The following is a 27528-nucleotide window of genomic DNA, read 5'->3' on the forward strand; positions in this document are numbered from 1 at the left end:
TGAACAGCAGCATTGTTTTTAATGAATTTGAGGCCAGAATACAAAGCAAGATGCTAGCTGTTGCTCTGACTTGTTAGCACAAGTGTCAACAATGGCTTTTTGTGCCCCCGTTTAAGGCGAGTTACAGAAGTGTATCAGATGGACAGGATGAGACACTCGAATCTAGTTTGGAAAAATCAGCCTGAAAGCTAGCAGTATTGTTGCAGTTTAAAGGGCTTCCCACATACTCTTTGCCTCACACCCACCCCATTTATCAATTCAAATTCTGGGACTTTCTTGGTCAAGAGATTTTGTGGGAGAATTTCTTTTTTGAGACTTTTAGCGTGCAAGGTCATTTTCCTGGTTTTGCTGCCGACGTCCTTGATCTCTCCACTGCTGGATGAGTGGGGAAGTTGGCACAGTTCTTCAGGAGTTCTTCTGAGGCACTTTGATCGTGACCTGTAAGAGGGGTGCAGAGCAGCTGTTAAATCTCCATGCTTCCCTCTGATGTATAGGCGCTCTCAGCAGGGTGTGGCCAAGGATGAGCACAAGGGCTTTCTTCACTCTGACATCTTGATGGCCACTGGCCAGTCCCAGGAACACAGCCAGGGCTATGTTCTGTGGGACATCACTCCCTGCCTCCCCTTCACCCACTCATTTTTGATTGTCGTGGGGCAGAAGAGGGGGGAGCTGCTGTGGCATCTAGTAGGTGGAAGTCAGGAATGCTCAATGAACATCCTACCCTGCACAGGATGCCCCACAACAAACAATGACCCGACCCCAAATGTCCGTAGTGCTGGGGTTGAGAGACCTTGATCTAGATCCATGTTTTCCTCAAAAAGAATCAAAGTAAGGAAAAATATAACGTGCTGAAGCTCGCAGGTGCCTCAATGTGTCAAGTGGAAAGATTCCAGATTCAGATGGACTTGGGGTCAGATCCCAGCTTTATCCCCTCCTGGGCAAGTACTTCACCTCTGTGTGCCCTGCTTCCTAATCTGTAAGATGGGATAACGGTTCTCTTTCATGGGGTTGTTGTGAGCACCGAATGAGATAATGTGCATAAGGAAGTCTAGCAGATTCTGGCACCAAGTAATCACTCAGTAAATACGAGTTCAAAAGAAGACATTTTCTTGGCAGTCCCCCAGGCAACCTCAGACTTCTGAAACGTTTTTGAGCCTAATCTTGTTAGGAGCATCACTTGAGTTCCCAAAACTCAGAGCACAGGGATCTTTATCACGGGCACAAAGCCTAGGGCCCGGCACCGGCTGAACCAGCTTTGCCGCCTTCACCTGCAGCCGCTGACCCTCCAGCCATCAAGTCCTGCTACTTGCCACTCTCTCCAACACCCCAGCGCCCTAGGCCTCCTGTGTCAGCGGCTTACACTTGGATTCCAGCATGAACCACCTCAACTCAAGCCTCTTCTTGGGCTTTCCCCCCAACCTCCAGTCAGTCCTTAGATACTGCAGCTCCCGGGTCTCAGTCCTAGCACCCCCTACACCATACCTAAATAATCCCATCATCATTTTGAGGAACAGTTATAGACCAACGTCTGTAGGTTCAAACCTGGGTCTCACCTCTTGTGTATATGGGACAATTTTAAATAAACAAGGAAACGTGTTGATTTTATTCCAGTGAGCTTTGAGAACACAAGTTGTGGCTTACTAAACTGAGTACTGAGACCGCTGTCTGCCCTTCTCACTCTGCTCCCCCTGGCTGGTTTGCTTGCCCTGAACCTTCTCTTTCCCAATCCTGGGAAGGCCCTACTCAGCCCATTTCTCTTTTCTTTAAATATTACTTGTGAGTTTGTTTCCTGGTTAAACTGTAACTAATGTCCACTGTAGAGAAAATTATTTTCACTTTGGTGCCTTTTTTTCCAGTCTTTTCCATAGTAAATAAAGGTACGCGAGTACCTTTAAATTATATATAGCCTTTAAGCTGGACTTATATTGCATGTATTACTTTGTATCCTGCCTTTTCATTTTAAAGGATGATGATTTTCCATGTCTGATATCCTACAAAAATATTTTTACTGGCTACTTAGTACACCATGATTTGGGTGTTCCATAATTTATTGGGCATTTAGTCACATCTGACTTTTTCATCTTTGAGAGCTAATGCGGTGATGAATATTTAAGGATTAATACTTTCCTTGTACTTCCGATTAGCTCCTCCGGCTCTATTCCTATCATTGACATTATGAAATCAAAGGATATTGGTAATATTTATGGCCCTTGGTGTCTAATGCCTCACAGCCTGATTCTCATTAGAAGTCTTTCCCCACTGCTTTGGACCACAGGATCTTTCCTTCCTTTCAAGTCTTGCAGAACTTGACGTATAACAAAGCCTAGCAAAGGACTATGTAGGCGTAGTGGTGGCCGAGTCCCAAGTTATTTCTCACAAGACACAGCAAGCACTGGGTCTTCACCCTCTTCTGTGGCTTCCGTGGCTTAAAACAAGAAGCTAGTAACAAGGAGTGATGGAGTCTAGCATGAGGGAGAGCTGAGAGGGCACCCATACTCACCGTTTTCACTTCAGTGTATGCCTGCAGCCCATACTCTCCTAGCTCCCGGCCATTCCCGGACATCTTGTAGCCTCCGAACGGTGACTGGGCCCCAAACACATCATAGCAGTTGACCCTATAATTTGAAACAGAAGTTCAGAAGTAACTGTTGGGAGATATGTGTCATACCCCTCAGACCTCCTGAATTTCCCTAAATGTTATTGAGGGAAAATGGATGGGTAGAACCATAGTAATAACCAGCCGTGTAGGAGCCAACGGCAAACCACATGAAATAAAGCCGTAAGTCGTCATCCTTTGTGATGTGGTCACAGATGAATGTCAGGAACAGGGAGCACCACATGATAGCTTCCCATTTTAATGAGTAATTTTTGCTAATTAGATGCCAAGCTCTTTTTGCAGTTCTTAAAAATTAAATTTTAGTTGAATTTAAAATCACCACTTTACACAACTCGGTGGATTACAGCAGATTCAGTGTTGTGTAACCATCACCTCTGTCTAATTCCAGAACACTTCTATCACCCCAGAAAGAACCCTTTACCCAATAAGCAGTTATTCCCCATTCCCCTGCTCTCCAGCCCCTGGGAAGTCCTAATCTACTTTCTGTCTCTATGGATGTGTCTGTTCTGGACATTTCATATAAATGGATTCACACAACATGTGGCCTTTTGTGTCTGGCTTCTTTCACTTAGTATCACATTTTCAAGGTTCATCTATGTTTATAGAATAGATGAACCACTTCATCAGTGGTGGTAGTATCAGCACTTTATTCCTTTCTATGACTCAATGATACTTCATTGTGTGGCTAGACATTTTATATATCCATTCATCAGCCGATGGACATCTAGGTTGTTTCCACCTTTTGGATATTGTCAGTAATCTAGTATGAACATTCGGATACACTTTCTTGTGTGGATGTATGCTTTTCTTTCTCTTGGGTATATGCCTAGGAGTAGAATTGCTGGGTCCTATGGTAATTCTACATCTAACTCACTGAGGAGCTGCCAGACTGTCTTCCGTAATGGCGGCAACATTTTACATTCCCACCAGCAATATGCGAAGGTTCAAATTTCTCTACATCCTCATTAACACTGTTTTTTTTTTTTTTAAATAACAGCCATCCTAGTGGGTGTGAACTAGGTGCTTAGCTCTTAAGACCACTATTACATAGGTGTAGACACTCAGCTCTGATCTCCTACTCTTGTTCAGCTTAGTAAGGAGCCCCCAGTCATCCATCTGCTTGCCCAAGAACAAAGCTGCATGGGCCTATGTACTGGAGGGAAGTTTAATCTCCTAGAGGAGAGGGGATGGGAAATCTCTGTCTGCTATACCACACCCTGACCCAGGAGGAACTGAGCCCAGCATCCCAAATTCTGGGATGTGAGCACTAAATTCCAAAAAACCCTGGCTTGGGGATCCCTGCCTGGGCTGTAAGGGGCTGCTAGGAGGCTCTTACCACACAGTGCCAGCCTGGAGGGCTTGGGACAGATAATTGGCCTTGTCCAAGTCCTTGGTGAAGACAGCTGCAGCCAGCCCATACTTGGAATTGTTGGCTCTCCCAATGACTTCCTCTATGGTCTTGAACTTCAGGATCTGCATCACTGGCCCAAAGATCTGTAGTACAAGAGTGGACAGTGGAAGCGGGGGGGCAGACATGGAAACCAGCTATGCAGCTTTCCAGTGCTGAGCAGATGATTGCTCAAGCCCCCAGAGATACCCCAACAGTTCCACAGGGTGACAACAGTTCCCAAGCTCAGTGAAACACAAAGGTAAGAAAGCTAATGGGGATTGGTTACCTTCTATACACCACGTGCTTAACATAGCCTATCTTATTTCTAAACAATCCTGCAAGGCAGGGGTTCCTGGCATGTTATATGTAGATTTAGTTTCAAAGAATTTGTATCAGTTGTTCAGCAAGGCACATGCCAGAAGCTGAAGAAGTAACTGTGAACAGAACAGTGTCTGTGCTCTCAAGACATCCAGGTTCATCTTGTACTTTCCCTGACCTGTTCCTGGCATAAACCATTTCTTCAAGGAATCCCGGTTCTCTTTAGTGGAGAATGAGATTCAAAAACCAAGACATGGGGGCCAGGTGTGCTTGCTGCTGTCCAGGTGTGGCCACTGTCAGCCCTATCAGGGCAGGGCACTGGAAGGAGGGGACTAGAAGCGATGCTGATGTAATCGATGGTTTGAAGGCAACCATTAACCGGCAGTGTGATGGGAGCCCACAGGAGCTCCCAGCCTGACTGAGTGCAGAGGAGGGGTATCAGGGGAGGCTTCCCAGAAGTGACAGCCAAGCCGTGATACAACAGGAACAGAAACTGGCCAAACCAGCATGCAGGTGGGGAGCAGGGAGGAGGGAAATGGAGTTCCAGGCATAAGCACACCCAGTGCCCATCCTCGTGAAATCCCACTTTCCATTAATAGGAAGCAGGACTTCTTGAAGAAATGGCTGATTCCAGGACTGCCTGGTGAGTGTCAAGACGGGTGGGAGAAGAGTGCCAGGAGCTCATCATGGTTGGAGCAGGGCTGTGAGATGGGGCATCATGGAACTGGCAAAGGAGAGGCACCCCCCAACCCTTCTGGAAAATTGATATTTGAGATTTCAGAAAAGGCATCAAAGTAGTCATGATGGAAAAAGAGGCAGAACTCTGTTGGACTTTCTTACCCTGATTTTGCATTTTAATATTATTTTATTTTGAATTATATATGAAAGGGGAAATACTTTCCCTGCATAAAGCTGCTAAGAGGCTTAATCCGAGGGAAGCGGAGGACGTGTGAACCCCATGAGGGCAGGGAGCACGTCTTGGAATACCTGTGAATCTCCAGGGTCTGTAAAGAGCCTGGCACATAGTAGGCATTCAATAAATACTTGTGAAGCGAATGAATGAATGAGACAGAGCTGCTGCCCTGTGCTCAAAATGAGTGCCGAGGGGGAGATCATCAGGAATCTTGCCGTGTGGGGAAGTCACAGCCCTTTGGTCTAGTCCACTGTCCTGCTTATATGAAGATCATAAAAGGGCTGAGCAAAATCATTCCTTGACTCCTGGCTCACAGGGAGCAGAACACAAAGGGCCTGGAGGCCAGGCAAGGAAATTTGGAAGTTCTCCCCAACAGTGGGTGGAGGTGGAAGAGGAGAGTGACCAGATCAGATGGAGTTGTAAATAATTTGTCTTAGGCACAGAGCCAGGATTTGGCCCAAAGCCAGCAGAAGGATCATGGTATGAAGATGCCAGACTTAAATGTCTATTTCTCCTAAAAACATTCCCCAGAGGGCTGGCCCCATGCTAACCTCCTCCTTGGCGATGGTCATGCCGTCTTGCACATCTCCGAACACAGTGGGCTGGATGAAGTAGCCACGGTCAGCAGCCGCCCCTCCACCACACAGCAGCTTCGCCCCCTCCTCCTTCCCAGATTTGATATAACCGAGGACCTTCTGAAACTGAGTTTTGTCCACCTGCGGGGGGGGGGGGGGGGGAGGGAGGCAGGAAGAAGACCCAAATTTCAGAGACGCTAGGGCCAGAACTCTCCTACTTCAGGCTTCTAAGTGCACAGGCAGTGGGACAATGGGCCAAGCTTAGGAATAAGCAAGGCACAGGGAGGAACTACAAAGGGCCAAAAAACATAAGAAAAGGTTCAACCAGCCTCATTAAGCCCTCAAAGAAATGCATATCAAACCAACCCATCGTTTATTTTCCAACTCTGAGGTTACTAAGAATTTAAAATAGTAAGAAAAATACACGTGCTTGCTTTGGCAGCACGTAGACTAAAACTGGAACAATAAATACATCAACAATAAATACAATCCTATTTTTGTTAAACATACAAAAATGTAACAGGGGGGTTATCTATGGGGAAAGGACATGGAAGGGGGCCACGGGGGTCTTATTTTTTCCTTTAAACACTTTTTATTAAAATTTCTATACAAGTTTGTATTACCCTACTAATTAGATAGCCACAAACGACAAAGAAAAATGAGAGAGAAAAAGAGATGTTGGAATTCATAGCAGCACTATTCACAATAGCTGAAAAGTAGAAACAACCCAAGTACCCATCAGCAGATGACTAGATAAAGAAAATGCGATATGTCTATACAATGGTATGTTATTCAGCCATAAAAGGGAATAAGCTATCAAGTCACAAAAAGACACGGAGGAAAGCTAAATGCACATTGTTAAGTAAAAGAAGCCAATCTGTAAAGGTTATATACTGTATGATTCCAGCTGTAGAACATTCTGGAAAAGGCAAAACAGAGACAGTAAAAAGATCGGTGGTTGCCTAGGGTTGCGGGTACAGAAGGCATGAATAGGTGGAGCACAGGGGAATTTTAGGGCATTGGAACTATTCTGTATGATACTGGGCCGGTGGATACAGTCTTTATACCTTTGTCCACACCCACAGAATGCAACACCAAGAGTGAACCCAAAGGTAAACTACGTTCTTTAGTTAACAATAATATATCACATTGGCTCGTCAGCTACAACAAATGTACCACACGAGTGCAAGAGGTCAAGGTCAAGAATCAGGGAAACCAGGGGCGTGGGCTGGAGGAGTGAAGAGGTATATGAGAATGCCGTACTTTCTGCTCATGTTTCTATAAACCTAAATGACTCTAAAAAATTGTCTGTTAATTAAAGGAGGAAAAAAAGGCTGCCTTGGCCAGCCCTGGAGCCTGGGGAGTGGACACCAGCAGCACACACCTTCAGGGGGATGGGGCCTGCAGAAAGGCATGTGTGGACCCCAGAAGTGGGTGCAGGGACCTGTGGGAGCCAGGAGCACCCTTGACCCTGTGGACTCCTCCCTTCTGGGGGGAGGCCAGTGCATGACCCTGTGGAGACAGAGCCCGAGACAGGCTGGGTCTAAGGATAATGCTGGAAAAAGGCCCAGGACATGAGAGGAAATGGTGGGCAGAGGCACTATAATTTTTTTGTTGTAATTATTATTGACTATAGTTTTATTGGTTAAAATGAATACATGTTCCTGGTTAAAAAAAAAAAAAATATATATATATATATATAAAATATATATATATATTATTTCACTTTATACTCTTCTGAGCTATTTGGTTTAAACAAACGTACATATATATACGTATATATATATATGTACGTTTGTTTAAACCAAATAGCTCAGAAGAGTATAAAGTGAAATAAAGTCCCTCTGCTACCCATGCCATGACCCTCTGTCCCACTCCCCAAAGATAACCACGGTTAACAGATACCTGTGTGTCCTTTTAGTAGATGCATTTTTATGGATGGCCAAGGTCTTTTTTTGAGAGAGAGAAAATGAGAGCAGGGGAGGGACAGAGACACAGGGAGACTAAGAATCCCAAACAGGCTCCATGCTGTCAGCACTGAGCCCGATGCGGGGCTCGATCTAATGAACCCGTGAGATCATGACCTGAGCCGAAATCAACAGTAAGATGCCTAATCAACTGAGCCACCCAGGCACCCCAACATGCATTCCTTTTTACATAGACATTTCTAGTACTTATTATGTGTAAGAAATTTACATATTGCTTTCCATTACTGATTTCCACTTCAAAGCCAGCCTGTGAGTCAGGAAAGGTGGTCGTTATGGATGAGCAAACAGTGGCTCAGAGAGGGTATGTGGCTTCCCAGGGACACACAGCTGGTACATGGCAGAACTGAGACTTGAAGCCAAGGCTGCCTGCCTCTGAGTTTGAGACCTTTGCTGCTTCTCCATGCTAACTCTGGACACCCTGACCCACCTGTAGCAGCTGGGCTCACCTGTGGCCCCTGCTCAGTCTGGCTGTCAAAGGGGTTCCCAACTACACGAGACTTGGCCCGGGCGACACTCCGCTCCACAAACTCAGCATAAACATCTTCTTGCACAAAGGTCCGGGAGCCCGCACAGCAGCACTGGCCCTGGTTGAAGAACAGGGCAAAGTGGGCCTGCTCCACGGCCCAGTTCACTGGGAGGGGCAGAAAGGCAACCATGAGAGACAGAGGACAAACCTTGCCCCAGGGGCTGCCTACCCCCTTAACCCGTTCACGCCACCAATAGGACCCTGGGCCCACAAGACAGACCTGATCTCTCCCTTCTTGGGGTGTGGACACCCAGCACACAGTCACAGAAAGAGTGGCAGTCACAGCCCTCCGTGGTAACAGACGAGGGCGGTGGGAGGACTGACCCAGCCAGCCTACGGCACTCGGGGAAGGCAAATCGGGGCGCCAGGCAGGACCAGGAAAAGGGAGGAAATGGAGGAGGAGCAGTCTGGCCCAAGAGAAAGTGTGCAGTAGGGTTGGAAACGGAGCAGCCCAGCTCGGCTGGGTGACGGAGCAAAGAGGGGAGAAGCCAGGGAGAAACCGGGTCATGCGGGGTGGAGGGCCACACTGTAGACTCTGACTTTCATCCTGAGGCCCGGGGGCCAGAAACCGAGTCCAGTGGGTGCTGACGCTCATAGAAGTGACTGGAACCACAGTATGGACAGCCAGCGGCTGCCTTCACCCCACACCTGCTGCCCCCAGAAGACTTACTGTCTGCATCCGACATAATGATATTGGGGCTCTTTCCCCCCAGCTCCAGGGTCACTCTCTTGAGGTTACTGCTCCCTGCAGCAATCTGGATCAGGTGGCCAACCTGTGCGGAAGCAGAGACCCAGACAAGCTCTCGATAGCAGGAAAAAAAGAACCACATACTCTCCTGGACACAGGCCGAAGGATCCCACAACTTGAGGGAGCAGCTGGATTACAAGAGACCAGGAGAATTTCACCAAATCTATTCACTTACCGCTGCTGCCCCATGCCTCTGAGCTCCTAAGATGACAGTGACTGTGACCGCATGAGCAGAGTCACTACTGTGTGGCTTCCACGTGCTGAGCACTGCCTACAAACCAGACACTGTGCCGAGTGCTTTGTGTTTGTAAGTTCAATCCTTGCAGTGAACTCAAAGACAGACAGGACTCTTTTCCTTGATTTAGAAATGTGGGCACTACGGCTCAGAGGGGTCAAGTCACTTGCCCTAAGTGGTAATGTGGCATTAGAACTCACACTCGGGCAGCGTGAATCCATCACCAGTTCGAACCATTATCCTGTCTCCTTCCCACAGTGTTGTGAGGGTGGTCCCCCAGCCCATGGCACACTCTGTGAGGGCAAGGGTGGGATACTTCTCACCTCCTTATTCCCAGAGCCTAGCACAAAGCCGCCCTGAACCTATTTGAATGAACACATGCATCTCTGTCAGGAAACCATCCCCTCTGCAAGGTTCTCAAGATTGAGGCATAAATGTAGGCACTAACAAAGCAAACAAAGAACCGGGACCGTATTACCTCGGCATCATTTCTGCCCTCCTGGCATTGCCATCACTGCGTACAGACTGAATATTTGAAGGTGTCTTTTTCTCAGGGGGAACTGCCTGAAGAGCATGTTCATTACATTATTCAGTGTGCCTTCTCTGAAGTCATGCACTGAACCCTCCCAAGAATTCAAGGAGAGGAAAAAGTTCCAAGTTCCTCTTTAGAAGGAATTCTGTCCCTGCTTCGAAGGAGATGATGTGTAGGGAATCCCCAGACACCCTGCTTCTCCAGGGCCTGGCACAGAGCAGCATAATCCCCTTGCTCATTCACTCATTCATTCATTCATTCACTTATTGAGCACTTGCTCTGAGCCAGACCTTTGCCCAGCACTTGATAAACTTCATCTTACTGGTTCCCATCCTAGGAGATGGGTGCCATTCTCCTCCCCATTTTACAGATGAGACGGAGGCCGTGGGAGACTAAGTGACTTGCCCGTGATCACACAGCTGGCAAGTGCTACTGGAACAGTAAGACTCCGAAGCACATTATCTTCCCCACTACACCATACAAACCGCCTCTACCGCCTAGATATTGCCATTCTCATTTTAAAGACAACAAATGGAGCCCCAAAGACATTCAGTGAATCACCCCATGTCACAATGGTGAGGCTGGGATTGGAACTCCTGTCTTTCTGAAGCCCATGCTCTGTAACTGTCAGGGCAGTGCTGGTCAAGGAGCCTGACACAGCTGAGGGGCTGGGCAGGCAGTCACGAAGTCTAGACGGTCTCGGCGTCTTTATTCCACGCATGATGCTGGCCCTGAAACAGCATCCAGAGCGTCAACCAACCCACGAAGGGCTCCACTCTGACAGTCACTGCCCTCGCTCAAGCTACTCAGAGGCAGTCTTGGGGGACCCCCCACCATGCATCACCCAGAGGCTAATCTTCAATGCTGCATCCTTGAGGACAGTGGGAACTTGGGCCAAATGTACCACACGCTTGAGATCTTGGTGGTGTCTTACCTCAGTGGAGCCCGTGAAGGCTACTTTGTCCACATCCTGATGGGAGGCGATGGCAGCCCCAGCTGTGGGGCCAAATCCAGGGATAATATTGACCACACCAGGGGGAAAGCCAGCCTGTATGCAAACAGCCAGGGACACTTGGAATCATTCTCCTGCTCCAAAGGATTTGGACAGAAGGACAAACACCCCTCCCAGAGAGACTAAAGCAGCCTGCCTGGTACCCGAGTAAGCAGATGCCAGTCTTGTGGGGTACTGCTCAGGAATTCCAAATGGCACGGCAGAGAACCTGCTATTGGGGGTTCCCTGTGGCGGTTGCCTCTTCTCGGTGGCATTCACTTAGAAAATTTTTCATTCTTCAAAGGGGTCTGGCAGTGAAACTGTACCGTAGATATAAGGTGAGAGGGGCCATTTTGGCTGATCTGTGATGAGGTGTGGGGGTTGGGGAGGGCTTGGTCCCTGCTCTACAAATACCCGCCCTCCTAGGAACCCCCCCAGGAGCAAGTCTGTACAAGGGCATTCAGAGGTCAAGACAGACACAAACCACACACACCTCCTTAATGAGGTTGGCCACGTAGAGGGCGGTGAGTGGAGTCTGCTCAGCCACCTTCATCACAACCACGTTTCCGGTCGCCAGGGCTGGGCCCAGTTTCCAGGCTTGCATCAGGAGCGGGAAGTTCCACTGCAAGAAAAAACAGCCGCTCCTGGAACCTCAGCTGAGGGCTGCAGCGGCCCGTGAAAGCGGCAGCCCAGGTCATGGAAGCAGCACTGGCATCTCTGAGCCCCTGGAGCTACCCCCACGACTCAACTGTGAGTTTCAGACGGATGGACACAGCAGGTGGACCAGAACACAGTGACTCATGCTCGTTAGAGCTTTCTCCATACTAGGTTCTGTGCTGAGTTGGTGTATCATGTCCCCAGTGTCCCTTCCGCTTTTCAGGTAAGGAAACCGAGTCTTGGGATAAAGGATTTGCCACGGATGGCAGTGCTGGTTGGCTTTTTAAAGCCTGTGTTCTTAGCCACCACCCAGGCCACCCTCTGACATCACCCCGCAGACACCCCGCCTTTGTAATTAGCCTGTTGGGATCGCTGCATCTCAAGGCATTCCTGATCAACCTTCATTTGTTTATTATGAAGCTGGCACTCACCGGAATGATCTGCCCGCACACCCCGACAGGTTCATGGCGGGTATAACTGAAGAAGTCCCCATCGATGGGAATGGTTTTCCCATGGTACTTATCAGCCCAGCCAGCATAATAACTTAAAAAAAAAAGAAAAATCCAAGCTTAATCAATGACAGTCAGGGACCCCTGTGAACCCTGGCAGAAAGAGAAGATTCAGACCCAATTAAGTCTTTCTGGTAATTGCTCTTACTCTTGGCTTATTTCCAGAACCACTTAAATAGCTTCAAGGGGCACAGTAATCCACTCTGGGTAACTAACCTCTAAACCTCAGAATCACCTAGGTTGCTTGTAAAAAACACCACATTCCCGGCACCCACTTCCAACCTACTCAATCTGGAGCGCTGGGGAGTCCCAGGAATCTGTATTTTTAAGAAATAAACCAGCCCAGCACCACAGATTAGCATGAGAGCCATGGACTGAATCTGGTAGAGAAGTGCAAACCTATCCAACAGCTGGTACTTCCTGTGTGCAGAGCCCCGAACTAAGGCTGGGGGAACAGCCACCAGAAACAAATCCTCAACTGGCCCAACCCCTTGGAAAGTTTACCACCTAGATGCACAGGGACACAGGGAACAGAAAAGCCCAGCAGATTAGAGCGGGGGAGAAAGGAGCAGTGTGTTTCCAGTACATAATGATTAAGTTTTCAGGGCAGTAGGAAAAACGAGAGAAGGGGAAAGATGGAATGTGCGGTAACAGGAAGAGTTTTGAAATAAATGTGACTGCCAGGGAGAATCTGAGCCCCAGGCTGACCTGGCTTTGAACACAGGTCTGTGAACCTGGGGAGAAACGCAGCCAGGGAGTTACCAATCTATACAAGGGAAAGCACGGTCGCTCCCTTCCCACTAGCCTGTATTACATGGGTTTTCAGGCCTCAGAACGGTTACTTAATCAGCACAAAGGCATATTCCTAAAATCAGGAAGGCATGGGACTCTGCCCAAGCTTCAGCAGGCTGCTCTCTCTGGGACACCCTTGCAGAGTGTTCTAATCTTGCCACTCCTGTCATTTGGGACTGGAAAATTCTTTGATGTGCAGGCTGTGCGGTGCACTGTAGGATTTTTAGCAGCATCCCTGGCCGCTACGCGCTAGATGCCAGTAGCACCCTTCCCCTCATGCTGTGACAACCAAAAATGTCTCCAGACATTGCCAGCTATCACCTGGGAGATGTGACTACCCTGGTTGAGAACCCATCATGTTGTACAATCCCCACTTTTCTGGCACTGTTTCTTCCCCTCTTTGTCCCCAGCGTCACAGGGGGAGCAGTCCCCCTGTGCAAAATGATCTGTCCACCCGGACCACAACTGATCAGATTCAAGGCCAGCCCATCAGGGTGGCATCTGGCACCTGAGTCTGGCATTAGACTTTGGCACTTGGCAGGAATTCGGCATTTGGACTAAGGGATTGCGGTGTAGTCTGGTAGGATCACGCATACGGAAGCAAGCCCAGGTGCGGGAAGCCGGCCTCCAGCACACAGACTGGCCCTGAAGGAGGCGAGAGGTAATCGAGAGAAGGATGAAGCAAGAGGGCCAAGATGCGCCATGGTGATGCTCAGCGACCTTCTGGATTCAAGACCCCCAACTCTCCACAGTGCCCAAGGTAGGCTGAGTCTACTTGTTAAGCTACAACCCAAAGGACCCTCACAAAGCTCTTATTCCTCAGCCTGCACTTCTTGGTCATTAGGATGTTTGATTGAACTAAACTCAAAGCCAGCGAGAGGGAAATAATAAAGACTAGAACAGAGACAGATGAAATCGAGAACAGGAAAACAACAGAGGAAATCAACAAAACCAAAAGTGGGTTCTTTCCAAAAGTCACCAAACTGACAAAGCATTTGCTAGACTAAGAAAAAAAGGTAGAAGACACAAACAACTGAAATCACAAATGAAAGCAGGGACATCGCCAGATAAGAGAATGTGTAAGAGAATGTGAACAATTGCAGCCAACAAACGAGATAACCTACATAAAATGGGCAAATTCCAACTAACGTACAAATTACCAAAACTGCCTCAAGAAGGAAGAGAAAATGCTTATAAGTAAATTACAGTTTTGAAATCGAGGGATTTTCTCATAAGACAGAGTCTCATAGAACATGTTTCTCCAACTCCTGTGATCCTTTTACACATTATTATTCTATTTCTCCCCCCGCAACGCTTGCTCCCCTGTGGCACAGCCAGAGCAAAGAACAGGAAGCCCGAGCCCATACCGGAGGCATTTAAGGACCATGTCCAAATCCACCAGGTAGGAGATGACGTAGGGCTTGCCGTTATCCAGCGTCTCCAAGGCCTGAGAAGAGAGAACGATGAGCACAGAACTGCAGGCACAGGACTGCCTTAGAGCACTCGCAGTAGGGGACGACCAGCACTGAAGCTCAGCATGGATCAGGGCTGACGGCCACTTTGTGCCATGGAATGCCATGGCATTTCTGGCCCATCGCCTCTCCCTCTCCAAAGACAGGAAAGTGAGGGGTGGGGAGGGAATGGTGCACCAACAAGCACACGTTTCCAGGTTCTGCTGTAAGCCACATCTGAGCCCTTGCTGGGAATAAGAGACCCACATGGGAGCTGAGAGACCAAAGTGCCAGTGGGTAATGGTGCGAATCATCAATCACGAGCTAGAAAGGGGAAACCAGGCTGCCCAGCCCAGTCTGAGAAGCACTCTTTAGGGTGAAACTGGAAGGACATGTAGGAGGTAACTAGGCAAAGGGAAAGGTACAACTGATGACAAAGGGAAGAGCACCCCAAGCAGAAGGAACAGCATGTGCAAAGGCCCTGATGCCTCAAAGAAGCCTAGCGGTCGGGAAGTTGAGGGAAGGCTGGTGAGCTGAGCTGTAGGCGGGAGGGGGGGGGGGAGGGGGGGGGGAGGGGGGGGCGGGCTGCCCATAGTCCGGCATGAGTTGGGAGACGGAGTCAGACCCGGCAGGGCCTTGTAGACCACGTTGAGAGAACAGGAGTTTATCCTAAGGATATAGAGGATGCCATGGAAGGCTTGAGACCATGGTATAATTTACTTTCTAGAAGGTTCACTTTGGCTGCTCTTTGCAGATTGGATTGGGGAGAGGCAAGGATGTTGCCTCCTGGTTTCTTCTGCTTCTGGCAGCCAGAAAGAAGGCCTGCCATACGGAGGGGCTGTGAGAACAGTGTCCATCCCTGGGGGTCTCTGGGAAGGCTCCCCTGTGGCTCCCCTCTCCGTCTCCCAGTCTCCTCCTTTCTTAGCCGTCATAGGAGACACTGAGAGGCTGGTTGGTACAGGGGTGGTACAGGGGTGTATCCCAAAGGTGTCCAGCCTATGCCATTCTGACCAGTTACATGTCAGCAATGCAACCCCCTTCCCAGCTGTCCGTGAGAAGCCCATTCACCATGTGGGATGAGAGAGGAGGGGGCTGAGAACTCACTGCCAGGTAGGTCCGGTCCCGCTCAATCAGATCAGCCAGGCGGTTCAGCAGGCGGCCCCTATCGGATGCGTCCATGCGGCGCCAGGGTGAGCCCCACTGGAAGGCGTCCCGGGCAGCCTTTACTGCCTTGTCCACATCTTCCTGGAAAACACCCACCAGGGCAGCTCAGGCAGGTGAAACTGCCTCCAATTACCACGCGCCCTGCTGCCAAGCAACACCCAGGGGGCTTCAGTCAATGCCTGTGTGGAAACCTGCCCCAAACAGTCCCTCCCCACCACGGAGGGCTCTCTGCCTGACAAGCTTCAGACTCTCCCTTCCAGAAGTCATGGAGGAAATGAGGACCCTGACAGTTTCCGTTTCTGTATTTTCTTTTTTTATTTTTTTAAGAGAGTATATGAATATTTTAGATCTGCATCTTCATTTTTTTTAATGTTTTTTACCTTGAGAGTGGGAGAGAGGCAGAGAGAGAGGGAGAGAGAGCATCCCAAGCAGGCTCCGTGCTATCAGCACAGAGCCCGATGTGGGACTCAAACTCACAAACCGTGAGATCATGACTTGAGCCAAAACCAAGAGTCAGATGCTTAACTGACTGAGCCACCCAGGCACCCCAACCGTTTCTGTATTTTCATTTCAGAGTCCCCAAAAGTGTTCTGGAGAGAGTCATTCAGGGGCCAGTGCTTAGAATTTGATCATTTCCCCCCCTCCTGCTAAGAAAGCAAGCCCAGCCAATAACCATCCCTTCTGAGATGACTGGCAGTGTCCCCCAAGTGAAGGTTTAACCAGCTTCCCCCTTAGGGAAGCTGTAAAATAACACAGCTAGCATTTTTCGTATAGGGAAATGTATATCAGGAGGCTGGGAGCATGGTTTTCATTAATATTAAACATACTTAGGGATGCCTGGGTGGCTCAGTTGGTTGAGCGTCCAGCTCTTGGTTTTGGCTCGGGTAATGATCCCAGGGTTATGGGATTGAGCCCTGCGTTGAGCTCCGCACTGAGTGTGGAGCCTGCTTGAGACTCTCTCCCTCCCTCTCCCTCTCTCTCTCTCTCTCTCTCTCTCTCTCTCTCGCTCTCTCTCGCTCTCTGCCTCTGCTCCTTGACCCTGTTTGCTTGCTAACTTAAAAATAATAAGCCATCCTTGCCCACCCATGCCCTGAGGGTAAGTCACCAATTCTCACCTTGTCTCCTTCAGCTACCTGACAGATGACTTCTCCAGTGGAGGGATTGACGGTGGGGAATGTTTTCCTGCTGACAGCATCATGCCACTCATTGTTTATGAAGATCTACAGAGAGAAGGAAGAAAGTTCTCAGGACCAGCTCTCAACCCAGTGCTGAGAACCAGCAATTAAAAAAAAACAAAAACATCAGAACAAACCTGAATTAGCCTCTCAGAGTGATGTGGCGTGAGGTTTAAAGGCCAGCCTTGGGGACCACCAAGTTGGAATGCCCACTCTGCCAAGGGACTTGGGGTGAGTTCTTGGCCTTGGTTTCCCTGATCTGGGAAATGAAGGGAATGCACTCCTACCTTATCAGTTACCTGTCTCCATTGTTGGGTCACATCTCACAACTCAAGTGGCTCACACGACTTGTTATTTTCTTACAGTCATGCCCACTGACTGCGCTCAGCTGCACAGGGCTCAGCTGGGCTCACGTAGGGGCTTGCAGGGCAAAGGTACCCGGGACTGGGTGTGCAGGAGGGCTCTGCACTCGCAAGGCCTCGTTTCTGCCACCAAACTCCACTGGGCAGTGTGAGTCACAGGCCCAGTCCGGACCTTGGGGAGGGGAGGGAGCCTTCACCTTGAGAGGAGCAGCAACGAATTTGCAACCTTCTTTCCTCTACCACACTACGGCACAGGGCTGTTATTCAGTAAATATTTAGTGAACACCAACAACGGGCCCTGCTCTAAGGCTGAGGACACAGTGGAAACCCAACCCAATAAGGACCTCTCTCTCACGGGAGCTGGTGTTCTGGTGGGCACAGACAGTAGAGAAGCAATCAGATACACAAGGCAACCTCAGATTGCAGTGGTAGGTGCACAGGAGAAAATGAGGATACAGAGAGGGTCCTGAAGTGGGGGAAGATAGGGAACTTCGGCTGGGATGGTCGGGTGGGTCTGAGGAGCAGATATTTCACTGGAGCCCTGACTGATGAAAAGGAGCCAGCCACAGGAAGAATGGGAGGATAAGCAGTCCAGGCAGTAGGAACTGCAAGTGCAAAGGCCCTGGGGTAGGAATTAGTCTGGTGCATTTGAGAAAAAACAAAAGTGGCCAGAGTTACTGGTGAACCAAGAAGAAGTGCTAGGAGATGGGGTCAGAGAAGGAGTGTGGGTCCTGCGAAGCCCTCAGTTCAGCGCCTGGCAGCAGCCTGGCAGCAACCGCTGTTTTCTGTTTTCGCTGTTGGGAGGTCTAACAGCAACCAAGTGGAGAAAGACCACATGGTTTTATGAAGTCAATGGCAGGGAGATGGAAGCCTCTCCATTCACTCAGAGAAAGGACCCTTGACCAAAGCTGCTTAATTAAGTGCCAGAATTTTCTCTCTGTTTCTAACAGCCAGCTGATGGCTTCAGGGGATAACAGGGAAGAAATCTCCCAGCAAGCTGTTGTTCTCCTGCAGGCTGGGGAAACTGGTCTGGTGAGGGGAGGGGGTATTTTGTCACTTTCCCAGGACTGCGTAAATGTCACAGTCAGGGTGACCGTCAGTCCAAGGCCACTGTGCTTTCCTTCCTCAAGGGCTCTCCTTGGCCCCAGCATCCCAAAATGGCCTGGCTTAGGACCCTGGGGAGTCATCTCCAAGTTACTCTGGGCCACAGTCCAGGACCACAAACGAGACCAGGCCACCAAGCAAAACGTGGAGTCTGGTTCGTGCCAGGGCCAGAGATTTCAGGACCAGCAGGCTCCGGGGAGGTCTGGACCAACCTTGTGGTCAAGAGCAGGGTCAGGACGAGCACCGGATGAATCTGGGCTCTTTTTTTTTTTTTTTTAACTTTTTTTTTAATGTTTATTTCTTTTTTGAGGGAGAGAGACAGAGCATGCGTGGGGGAAGGGCACAGACGGAGTGGAAGACATAGAATCTGAAACAGGTTCCAGGCTCTGAGCTGTCAGCACAGAGCCTGGTGCCGGGCTCAAACTCAGGAACGGCGAGATCATGACCTGAGCCGAAGTCAGGCACTCAACCGACTGAGCCACTCAGGCGCCCTGAATCCGGGCTCTTTTGATCCTTGTTGTGTCGCACAGGGCAAGGCATTGCTTTTGCTTCCTCGTCTGCAGAGTGGGAATCATTGCAGTGGCCCTCATCACAAGGCACGTGAGGGCTTCAAGCATATGCACCGAGCTTCGCATGGAGTTAAGTGTGCAATGCTGGTGCCGGTGGGAGTGGGCGCAGGAAGGAGCCGGTTAGGAAAGGTCCACCAGGGGTCATGTTCCCAGGCTCAAATTTGGTCTTTTGGTGGAATCTGCAGCTGTGCACCTAAGTAAGAGGCTCTTGGCATCTGGCAGGAGCACACAGGTAAACATCAGCTGGAGTCTCTGGAAGTATGTTCGTGTGGTTGGTTTTGCATTAGTTGGTTGATCGTTAATCTGGAGGGAATTGAGACCTTTACTGCCGAGAAGCAGGCAATGGGTAGTTTCCAGTGGAGGGAAGGGATGTGGCAAAAAGAATTCTGGGTGACTGTGAGTTCAAGTTGGACACGGCCACGGCTGGCCACGCCCTGCATAAGTGCTTCCCTGAGAACCGGCTTCCTCCAGTCAGAGCCCGGTCTGCCTTCAAGGAGGCCAGAACTGTTGTTTCTTAATCTCCATCTTCACGGTTTACATACTGGCCAACAGCGGGTTTGATTTTGAGGTTTTATTCTGGGTGGTGTAAAATGCACCAACCTCTAAGCCACACAGAATCTGGAATCTCGGCTCTGCCCCTCATCTGCTGTGACCTTGGGCTTCCAGGATTGTTTCATGGGTCCCTGGGAAGAAGGTGTGTGGGGGCGGATTCGAGGATTCAATGCATCAAGGGGTGTAAAGCCCCTAAGCCAGGAGCCCGCCCGCACACAGTGGATCTTACCACAGCAGTCACTGCAACATTACTCTAGATCCTGTGGTGCTCTCAAAGATTTTTGGGATTTGTATTATTTCCTGTACCGTGGCATACTAAATTAGTTTGTCCTGAAAAAGTTTTAATTGTCATTTTGCAAAGATCAGGAAGTAGAAAGCAGAGACTGGGCCAGTCAGCTGCTCTCCTAGTCCTCACCCCCTCCTCCCTGTCCTCCGAATCTTAGACTAGGACCCTGGGAAGACCACTCCCTGGCACCTGTTTGCCTTTCAAAGCCCTGAATTGCTGGGTCACTTTCCGCTGTTGAATTTTCAACAATTCATCCTGCCTTCTAACTGATCAAATAAGCCGGAATCTGCCTAGCAGGAACCTAGAATCTTCCTTCTGTTTAGAATTCCCATTTCCCTCCTCCTAGAGCCAGACTTCAGTGGCCTCCCTGACCTGCCCTCCAATGGGGACAGATGGGCCTCTGCCATAGTTTTGCTTCAAGTGAGGAGAGCCTCACAGCAATTTCATTTATGTAAGCATGAGGGCAGACATCAGGGCAAATGTTTCATAACCTCCTGGCCCAAAACCCAAAGCTTCACTTCTCTAACAGGCTTAACTATTAAGCGGGGGGGGGGGGGGGGGGGGGGGGGGGGGATGGCAGAGCAATATGCAGAGTGATATCCCAGTGATATTAGGAGCTGACACTTTGAATCTGGACTGCTGGCAAAACTCATAGAGCTTTTCCATCAACATGCTTTATTTTCTACACATTTTAACAGACACATCTCCCTTCGTTTTGTGTAAGTTGGGATTCATCATCCACGCAGTCGAAAGTTTTAACAGAGTGCCATCACCATGCTGAGCACTGAGTGAAAAAGCATCCTGGCTCCTTGAGCTAAAAAGTCCTGGGGAGGAGAGACACCATCTACAAGCCCACAGACAAAGCGAGAAGCAGAAACAAACAGGCGACAGTGAGGAACAGACCAGGAAGTCAGATGGCACCTGAGGGGGGCGCCTAAAGGCAGAGCTTGGGGATAGGAGGAACCAAAAGGGCCCCCTGGCTGCAGAGTGAGGGGGCAGGACAGCAGAGGGGGCTCTGGATCCCACCCACCGTGTGCAGGCGGCTGTGCTGGTGTTAGGGGTGCAGAGAGTACAGGACACACGTGCGAGCCTCCATGCCGTGTGGAGATCATCGGCTCTCCATTTCTTAACTTGCTTTTCTCACATTACTCCACAACCAGATGGCTCCATTATTTTAAGCAACACAGCATTCCTCCAGTTTACATAACCATTTCCTACGCGTGCACTTTCAGGACAGATTCCACTATTCCCAACGATGCTGCTGCAGCAAACATCCTTGGACATGTACCTTTGTGAACTTGGGACAGATTACTGTACAGACGCCAAAACTGCTGAGTTAGAGGATTACACAATCCTTGGCCGCATCCAGAAACTTGGGTGGTGTGGTGAGTGCCCAGAAGTTGGGGCAGGGACAGCAGAGGTGGGACCCTACGGAAGAGGCTTAACCAAGGTGAAGACAGAGCACTATTTCAAAGCCACCTCCACCCCATGGCAGTGGACAGTCATAATCTGCCCGAAGTCTCCAGTAAGAGGTTAAATGGTGTTCAGTAGCTCCAGTTTAAGGAGGCAGGATGCTTTGATGGATCAAAGAACTGGGGATCTGTTACCTGGGAAATCTGCATCCCTGGAATATGTTACTTTCCCCAAGGGCGAGGGAGCAGATGGGGTGGTTCTCTGTCTTGAGGAGACTCGTGCTGGCATTTGCTTTTCAGTGGCAGTTAGGTAACTCATGTCCGATAGAAAACAGATGCTATCTTTTCTATTACAAGATCCTGAGAAAATAAGTTCAAGACAAACACTGAATGCCACACACATTCACGTTTCTCCACATAATCCTCTAGAAACCTCAGGGTCAATTTAAAATTAAGGTCAAGGGCAGTGACCTCCCTTAGACTTGCTGGAGACATTCTGGCTCCTGACCCCAGCCCTCTCCTCCCCTCCTCAGCTCCCAGGGTCTTTCTTTTTTTTTTTTTTTTAATTTTTTTTTTAAATGTTTATTTATTTTTGAGAGAGACAGAGAGAGAGCGAGGAAGGGAGAGAGAAAGAGGGAGACACAGAATCTGAATCAGGCTCCAGGCTCTGAGCTGTCAACACAGAGCCTGATGTGGGGCTCAAACTCACAAATCGTGAGATCATGACCTGAACCGAAGTCAGATGCTTAACCGACTGAGCCACCCAGGCGCCCCTCCCAGGGTCTTTCCTTATGCGTTCCTGGATTTTTTTCACCACTTCCACGATGGGAGGCTTGGTTCTACTATGGACTGTCTGCCATGCAGTCATGGTTTCAACTTGTTGATATTCTTTGGGCTTATGATTTGGCAAACCCCCATCTTGCTGCAATCACTTCCCTTGTTGGACAATTTTAGCACTCCCTACATGTCTCCACATTCTTATTCACATTAACTCCCAAATGCTCTGAAAATACCCCTCCTAAGTGGAAATACTGCATTTCCATTCCTTGCTCCTGGAACACGAAATTATACACACAGTTTCATAAATGGCAACCATTCATGCCTCCAATAAATATTTACTGAGCAGCAATTATATTCTGATCTCGGTGCTAGGTGCTGGGTATACACATGTGAACACAAACACGGCACCTCCCTCCTAATTTCAAATATTCCAAGTCAAGATATTACAAAGATGTGAATATCTACATCCTTGTTTGACCACAGGGCCTGGTCACGAGGCAGCACAGCATGTGGCTAAGGGCATGCATGTCAGAGTTGGACCTTGGTTTCATACTTACTACTTAATGTGAACATGACCTCCCTGAGTCTCAGTTTCCTCATCTGCAAGATGAGGTACTACGATACCTGGTTCGTACAGTTGCCGGAGGGATGAAAGGTGAAAACGTAGTTACGTGTCCTCAGCACAGGGCCCGAAAGATCCTAAGTGATCAGTAACCATGATTATTCAATCAGGGGAAACGTACACATGTCCACAACACACATACCTGTCCTTCCAACTTGACCTCAATACCATAAACTTTCTTGGAATCCAGTCACCTGTAACTCAGTGTGTTCCCACAGATTCTGGGGAGGCAGGAGGTAATGAGAAGCATTTGTATTCACTCATAACAGAACTGTTGTTAAAAGCAGAAGAATCTAGGTAGGTCTGGTAAAATCCTCTAATTCTCTGGGTTGCCTGAACCTATTATTGCTACAAAAGATCGTAAAACTCCTACACAAGCAATAAAACCAGTATGATCACTGTGGAGATATTTCACTTGATTCATTCAGCATAAAAGCCACCTCAAACCACTGCCTAGCCCAACACAGGTTTTAGCTCATTATGTAAGAATCTCCCAAGGAAAATCAAATTCCTATTCTGTATATATTCTATCTGTTAGCAGTGATTATCTGCAGGTATGAGATAATCAGAGGCCTGTCACTTTCTTTTTTCTTTTTATGTTTGCTTACGGGTTACTTACTTTTAAAGAAACAAAATATTTAAAGAAAGCCAAAGTTCCCTATGGTCACTGCCTGCCAGCAAATTCCCTATGCAGCACCCCTCCCGACCCCCTCACCCCTGGCACTCACCGCCCTCACACCAATGAGCTTTTTCCTTCCTGTACATTTTTATACATTTTATATGGAGATAGGTCTATTCACATTCAATGTAAAGTTTGGGGTAGTTTTAATTAGTTTCATTCCCCCCCCCTTGAAACATTCATTGTTTTTCAGGCCCATTATTCATACAGCTCTAGCTAATTCCTGTAACTAGCACATGCATTGAATTATTCCTCCCTGTAACTATAACATATGTTGTTCATCTGCCTCCCTATGGATGGCAAGCTGGCTTCCTGAGTTTTTTGCCCATATAAACTATGTGACAATGAACATCTGTGCATGTCTATATATATTTCCAGTGAGTTTCTACCTCACAGACCTCTGTAATGTTTGACTTTTTGTACTGAGGATGTATTAATATTGTAATCAGAAAATTCTATATAATAGGGAGATCCTTTCTTAATTTCCTTGTCAGTTCTCCCTTTAGTTCCTGAGTGTTGTGGTCAAGAAGCTAAGAATAGAAGACACAAACTTAATTCACCCCAAGCCCCCATTTCAGCTTTCCCACAACCTAACTCAACTCTTCAGAAAACAAGTTACAACTACAACGGCACCCACATAATGGAGTTACATCGCATTATCTTGTAAGCTCAACAGCATCACTGTTCTCACAGCTTTTACTTATGGCTAAATAAATATGGAGGCACAGGGAGCCATGAGCCGGGCATTTGCTAAGGGCTGTATCAGGATGACCCCACTTCATCCTCACAGCAACCCTATCTATGATGTAGATGGGATTTTTACCCCATTGTACAGGTGTGGCAGCTGAGGTACAGAGCTCAGCTCTGTACCACCGTCCATATCGCCCTGTTCCCTGCCGTATTTTTCTCCACAGCACTGATTGCCTTGGCCACATTATGCATTTCCCCTGTCTGTCTCCACCATCCAGGCCACAAACTTCCCACAGGCAGGGATTCCTGTCTGTTTTGTTTATTGGAACTGGGAGTACTCACAAAATGTCTGTTGAATGAATGAACCTGCCCAAGTCAGCACTAACGGGTGGCAGGCAGTCTGAGTCCAGAGCATAACGTGGTATCTAACAATATTCTCTTCTTCATTATTATTATCAACCAACGTGGGGAGTCAGGAAGACGGCAGAGTAGGAGGATCCTGAGCTCACCCTGTCCCACAGACATACCAAGAGAACAGCTACATCTATTCAACTAACTCTGAAAACGACCTGAAGACTGGTAGAACAGACCTTCCACAGTTTGTCATAAAGAGGAGGCCATACTGAAAAGGGCAGGAAGGGCAGAGACACGGGCACCATACCCCTGGCGAGACTCCCACAAACAGAGGGACACCACAAGCACGGAGAAGCAAAAACGAGAGATCGGATCCTACACCAGGCACGCCCGGCACTGGGGTCTAACATTGGGAAGACAAGTCCCCATAGTATCTGGCTATGAAAATCAGTGCGGCTTGACTTCAGGAGCTTTTAAAATCCACAGAGCTTAACTCGGCATTTTATTATCAACCAACACGAATTGGTGATGTTGAAGATAGAAGTATTAGTCACACTCCATCCAGAGAGGTAACTTTGCTGAAGCCACAGTCCCTTGGGTTTTCCTTTAAGTTGTCTTCCGAGATCTTAATTACTCTCCAAGTCAGGAAAGAAAAGAAGAATGAAAAATGAAAATCAGTTTATTGACAGAGATGTGTCCCCAAAACTGCCAAGGATAAGAAATGTTGGTCTTCAAGAAACCTGGCCATCAATCGGTTTCCCCTACAGGTCCCTGCTTGTGAGTTGGGGAAGGAGAATGTGTCCTGAAATCGTCCTAACCCAACCAGTAAATCTACCCCACCCTGCAGTCTCACCCAAGACAAGTAGAGGCAAGAGGACCCCAGGAAGGTGGACCAAACCACCCCCCTCAACTTCTTTCAGATTGCGAAAAAGAGGTGACAAGGAGAAGACCTGTTGCCTGACCCCTCTTACCCATCCAGATGAGACCCAACAGGCCTGAAATACGACATTTCCCCCAAAAGCCCAAACACCTCCCCTCCCTGCAGATGCCCTTGGCAAGAAAACCGCCTGTTGGAAGAACTCCTTTTTGGGAAACAACTCCAGAATAGTCGAATGAACTTAAAGGATCCAGCAACACCTCGGAGAAATGTCCAGGAATATGATCTACTTTGTACTTAGAGCCCCTGGCTCCTAGAGACAGATTTTTCAGATAAGGCTTTGGCATGCTTGCCAGCAGGTTGGCAACAACTTAACACTGAAAACAGCCCAAGGAACTTTAAGAATAGCCAGTTCCAGCATGGTGGGATGCTTTGCAACCTTTGGGAAGAATAAACAAGATATAAATGTACTAATTGAGAAAGATAAGTCAGGTACACTGTTCAATGAGACAGTGCTTCAGTACAGTAAGTGCTAGCATCTCATTTATGTAAAAAAAAAATCTGGTGCATGCTGGCTCATGTGCGTGCGCATGCATGCACACACACACGCGCACACACACGCACACACACACACACACACACACACACACAGAAAATACAAGATCACAGACCTAGGTGTTAACAGTGCTCTTGGAGAGAGTGGAATGGGGTCTGGGAGAAGTTTTACGGTACTCAGCATTTTTGCAGTGAGCAAATGTTACTTTTATGATCTCAAAAAATGTGATAAAGAAAAGCAGCTGTGGGGAGATTTCACTCTTCTCCCCCCAACTTACATCCCCAGACTGAATCTGGAGAGCAGGAATCGTGCTATCTACCAGTCCCACATGCATGTACATTTGAAGGCCATTCCCTCACCTCCACGTGACCACGGAGGAGGAAGATCTTAATTAGATCTCCCGCCCACAAAGGCTTGGGAGGCTGACAATTTTCCCTGAAGGATATTTCTGCATGATCTTTTTGATGTTCAAGTCTTCCAAGCATTAGCTCCTCATTAGGCAGCCTACTGCTGCATTTGGGGCCTGTGTGATGCAAAAGGAGTTTTATCTCTTGTTTCTATTGCCTCGCCAAAGTGACCATTTGTAACACTCCTTCCAACATACAGCTGAGCCTTTAGCCACCACCTGTGCACAGATCTGCAGCCCCGCTCCGGGCCAGACAAGCAGGTCCGCAGCTGAAAGTGAGTTGGCCAGGGACTGGCTCTACAGCACCCTACATCAGCAGTGACCCCTGAGTTCCAACCCTGAGTTGCATTCTGTAGTAGCACAGAATGTTCTGGGTAGAGGCTTTCTCTTGGGATTCTAGATGTGAACCCCAACTTTGACACTGGACAGCCCATGAAACCTCTCTGCAACTCAACCTTGTTTGTTCACCTGTAAAACGTCTGCGATCACGGTACCCACCTAACTCGGCTGTTGTAAGGCTTGAGCGGTACAACAAAACGGCGGCAGGTGCAAAAGCTGTGCACAGAGCACGGGAGCTGTTACTGCGGTTAAGTGCTTACCAAGCGCATGAGGCCCCGGGGTTGCCCTCTGACCCACTTCCTACTTTTCGGAAGAAACTCAGGTTCACAGAAGGGCAGTTTGCTGCACCTACAACACAAACTCTTTTCATAATCATTTCCTTCTCTGTGAATTCCAGCACTTTACCCAAACTCAAACATCAAAAGAGAAAATATTCCAGAGTCCTGCTCGAGCAAGGAATTGGCCTCTGGGAATCAGTGTTACCCAGGAAAGCCTCTCCTTGGTTTGCTGGAAGAAAACCAGCTCCTTGGAAGGCGCGGACACCCTTTGGGGACTGCACCCCGGAGGCGCGAGTCCCGCACTCTTTCCCAGTTCCCAGCAGTGGACAGGGGCTCTCCCCGCCCTGCGGCCTTGCCTTTTCCCTAGCGAATGGGTGAACTTTGGCTGAAAAGGGCCTTTTCCTTTTGTTTTTCAGTTCGGACTTCCTTGGACGCGGGCAAGAATTAAGGATTCAGAAATAACCACGGAAAAGACAGAAAAGCTCCTGCTAAGAGGGACTTTGGTGGACACGTCTTCCGGGTGGGTGGCGAAGGCCCTGTGCAGACACCGCGGCGACTAAGAGGCCGGGAGGGATGGGGGGGGGGGGGGGGCGAGAAAATGGAACCAAGAGAACTGGCGCAGGAAAGCGGCCGGCGGCCGGACGAAAACAAGTTAAGTGGCCGAAGTCACATCTGGATAATGAAACGGGGGGCGGGGGCTGCCAGAGGCGGTGAAGGGGCCAAAACGCTAGCGGGGAGGGAAGGTGTGCGTAAAGATCATGCGCAGCAAACCCCTCGAGCCCCAACTGGGTAAACTGGAGCCCGAAGAGGCCCAGAGCCTTCCCAGCCGGCGAGCGCCGTCTCCGCGAGAGAACAAAGCCCCGGGGCCAACGGCCTCACCTGGTTGTAGAGGACTTCAGGCTGCTGGTTGGGGGCCGGTACCGCCTGGGTGGCGGCGGCCGCCGACAGGAGGCGGCGGCCCAGGCGGGGCCCGAGACTGGCAGCGGCGCGGAACATGCTGCGGCGGGAGCGGGCGCGCGAGACGTTGCGCGGGCAACTTGGACGAGCCTGCCGGCTGGGGCGGTGGGGGGAAAAGGGGGTC

The 27528-nt window shown here is 49.0% G+C and overlaps 1 protein-coding gene across 1 annotated transcript; it reads right to left on the reverse strand.

Annotated features, from left to right (window-relative positions):
- ALDH2 (aldehyde dehydrogenase 2 family member) lies at positions 1–27528 on the reverse strand. The gene is made up of 13 exons (XM_058691687.1): positions 27327–27528; positions 16522–16626; positions 15347–15487; positions 14159–14238; positions 11922–12033; positions 11327–11455; positions 10777–10890; positions 8998–9100; positions 8248–8432; positions 5790–5954; positions 3954–4111; positions 2501–2615; positions 1–438 (listed from the first exon to the last, which is right to left on the reverse strand). Exons 1-13 carry the CDS (start codon positions 27441–27443, stop codon positions 406–408), a joined length of 1557 nt encoding a protein of 518 aa, XP_058547670.1. The 5' UTR covers positions 27444–27528; the 3' UTR covers positions 1–405.

The sequence above is a fragment of the Neofelis nebulosa genome, chromosome 11 (assembly GCF_028018385.1).
Source record: "Neofelis nebulosa isolate mNeoNeb1 chromosome 11, mNeoNeb1.pri, whole genome shotgun sequence".
Taxonomy (NCBI): domain Eukaryota; kingdom Metazoa; phylum Chordata; class Mammalia; order Carnivora; family Felidae; genus Neofelis; species Neofelis nebulosa.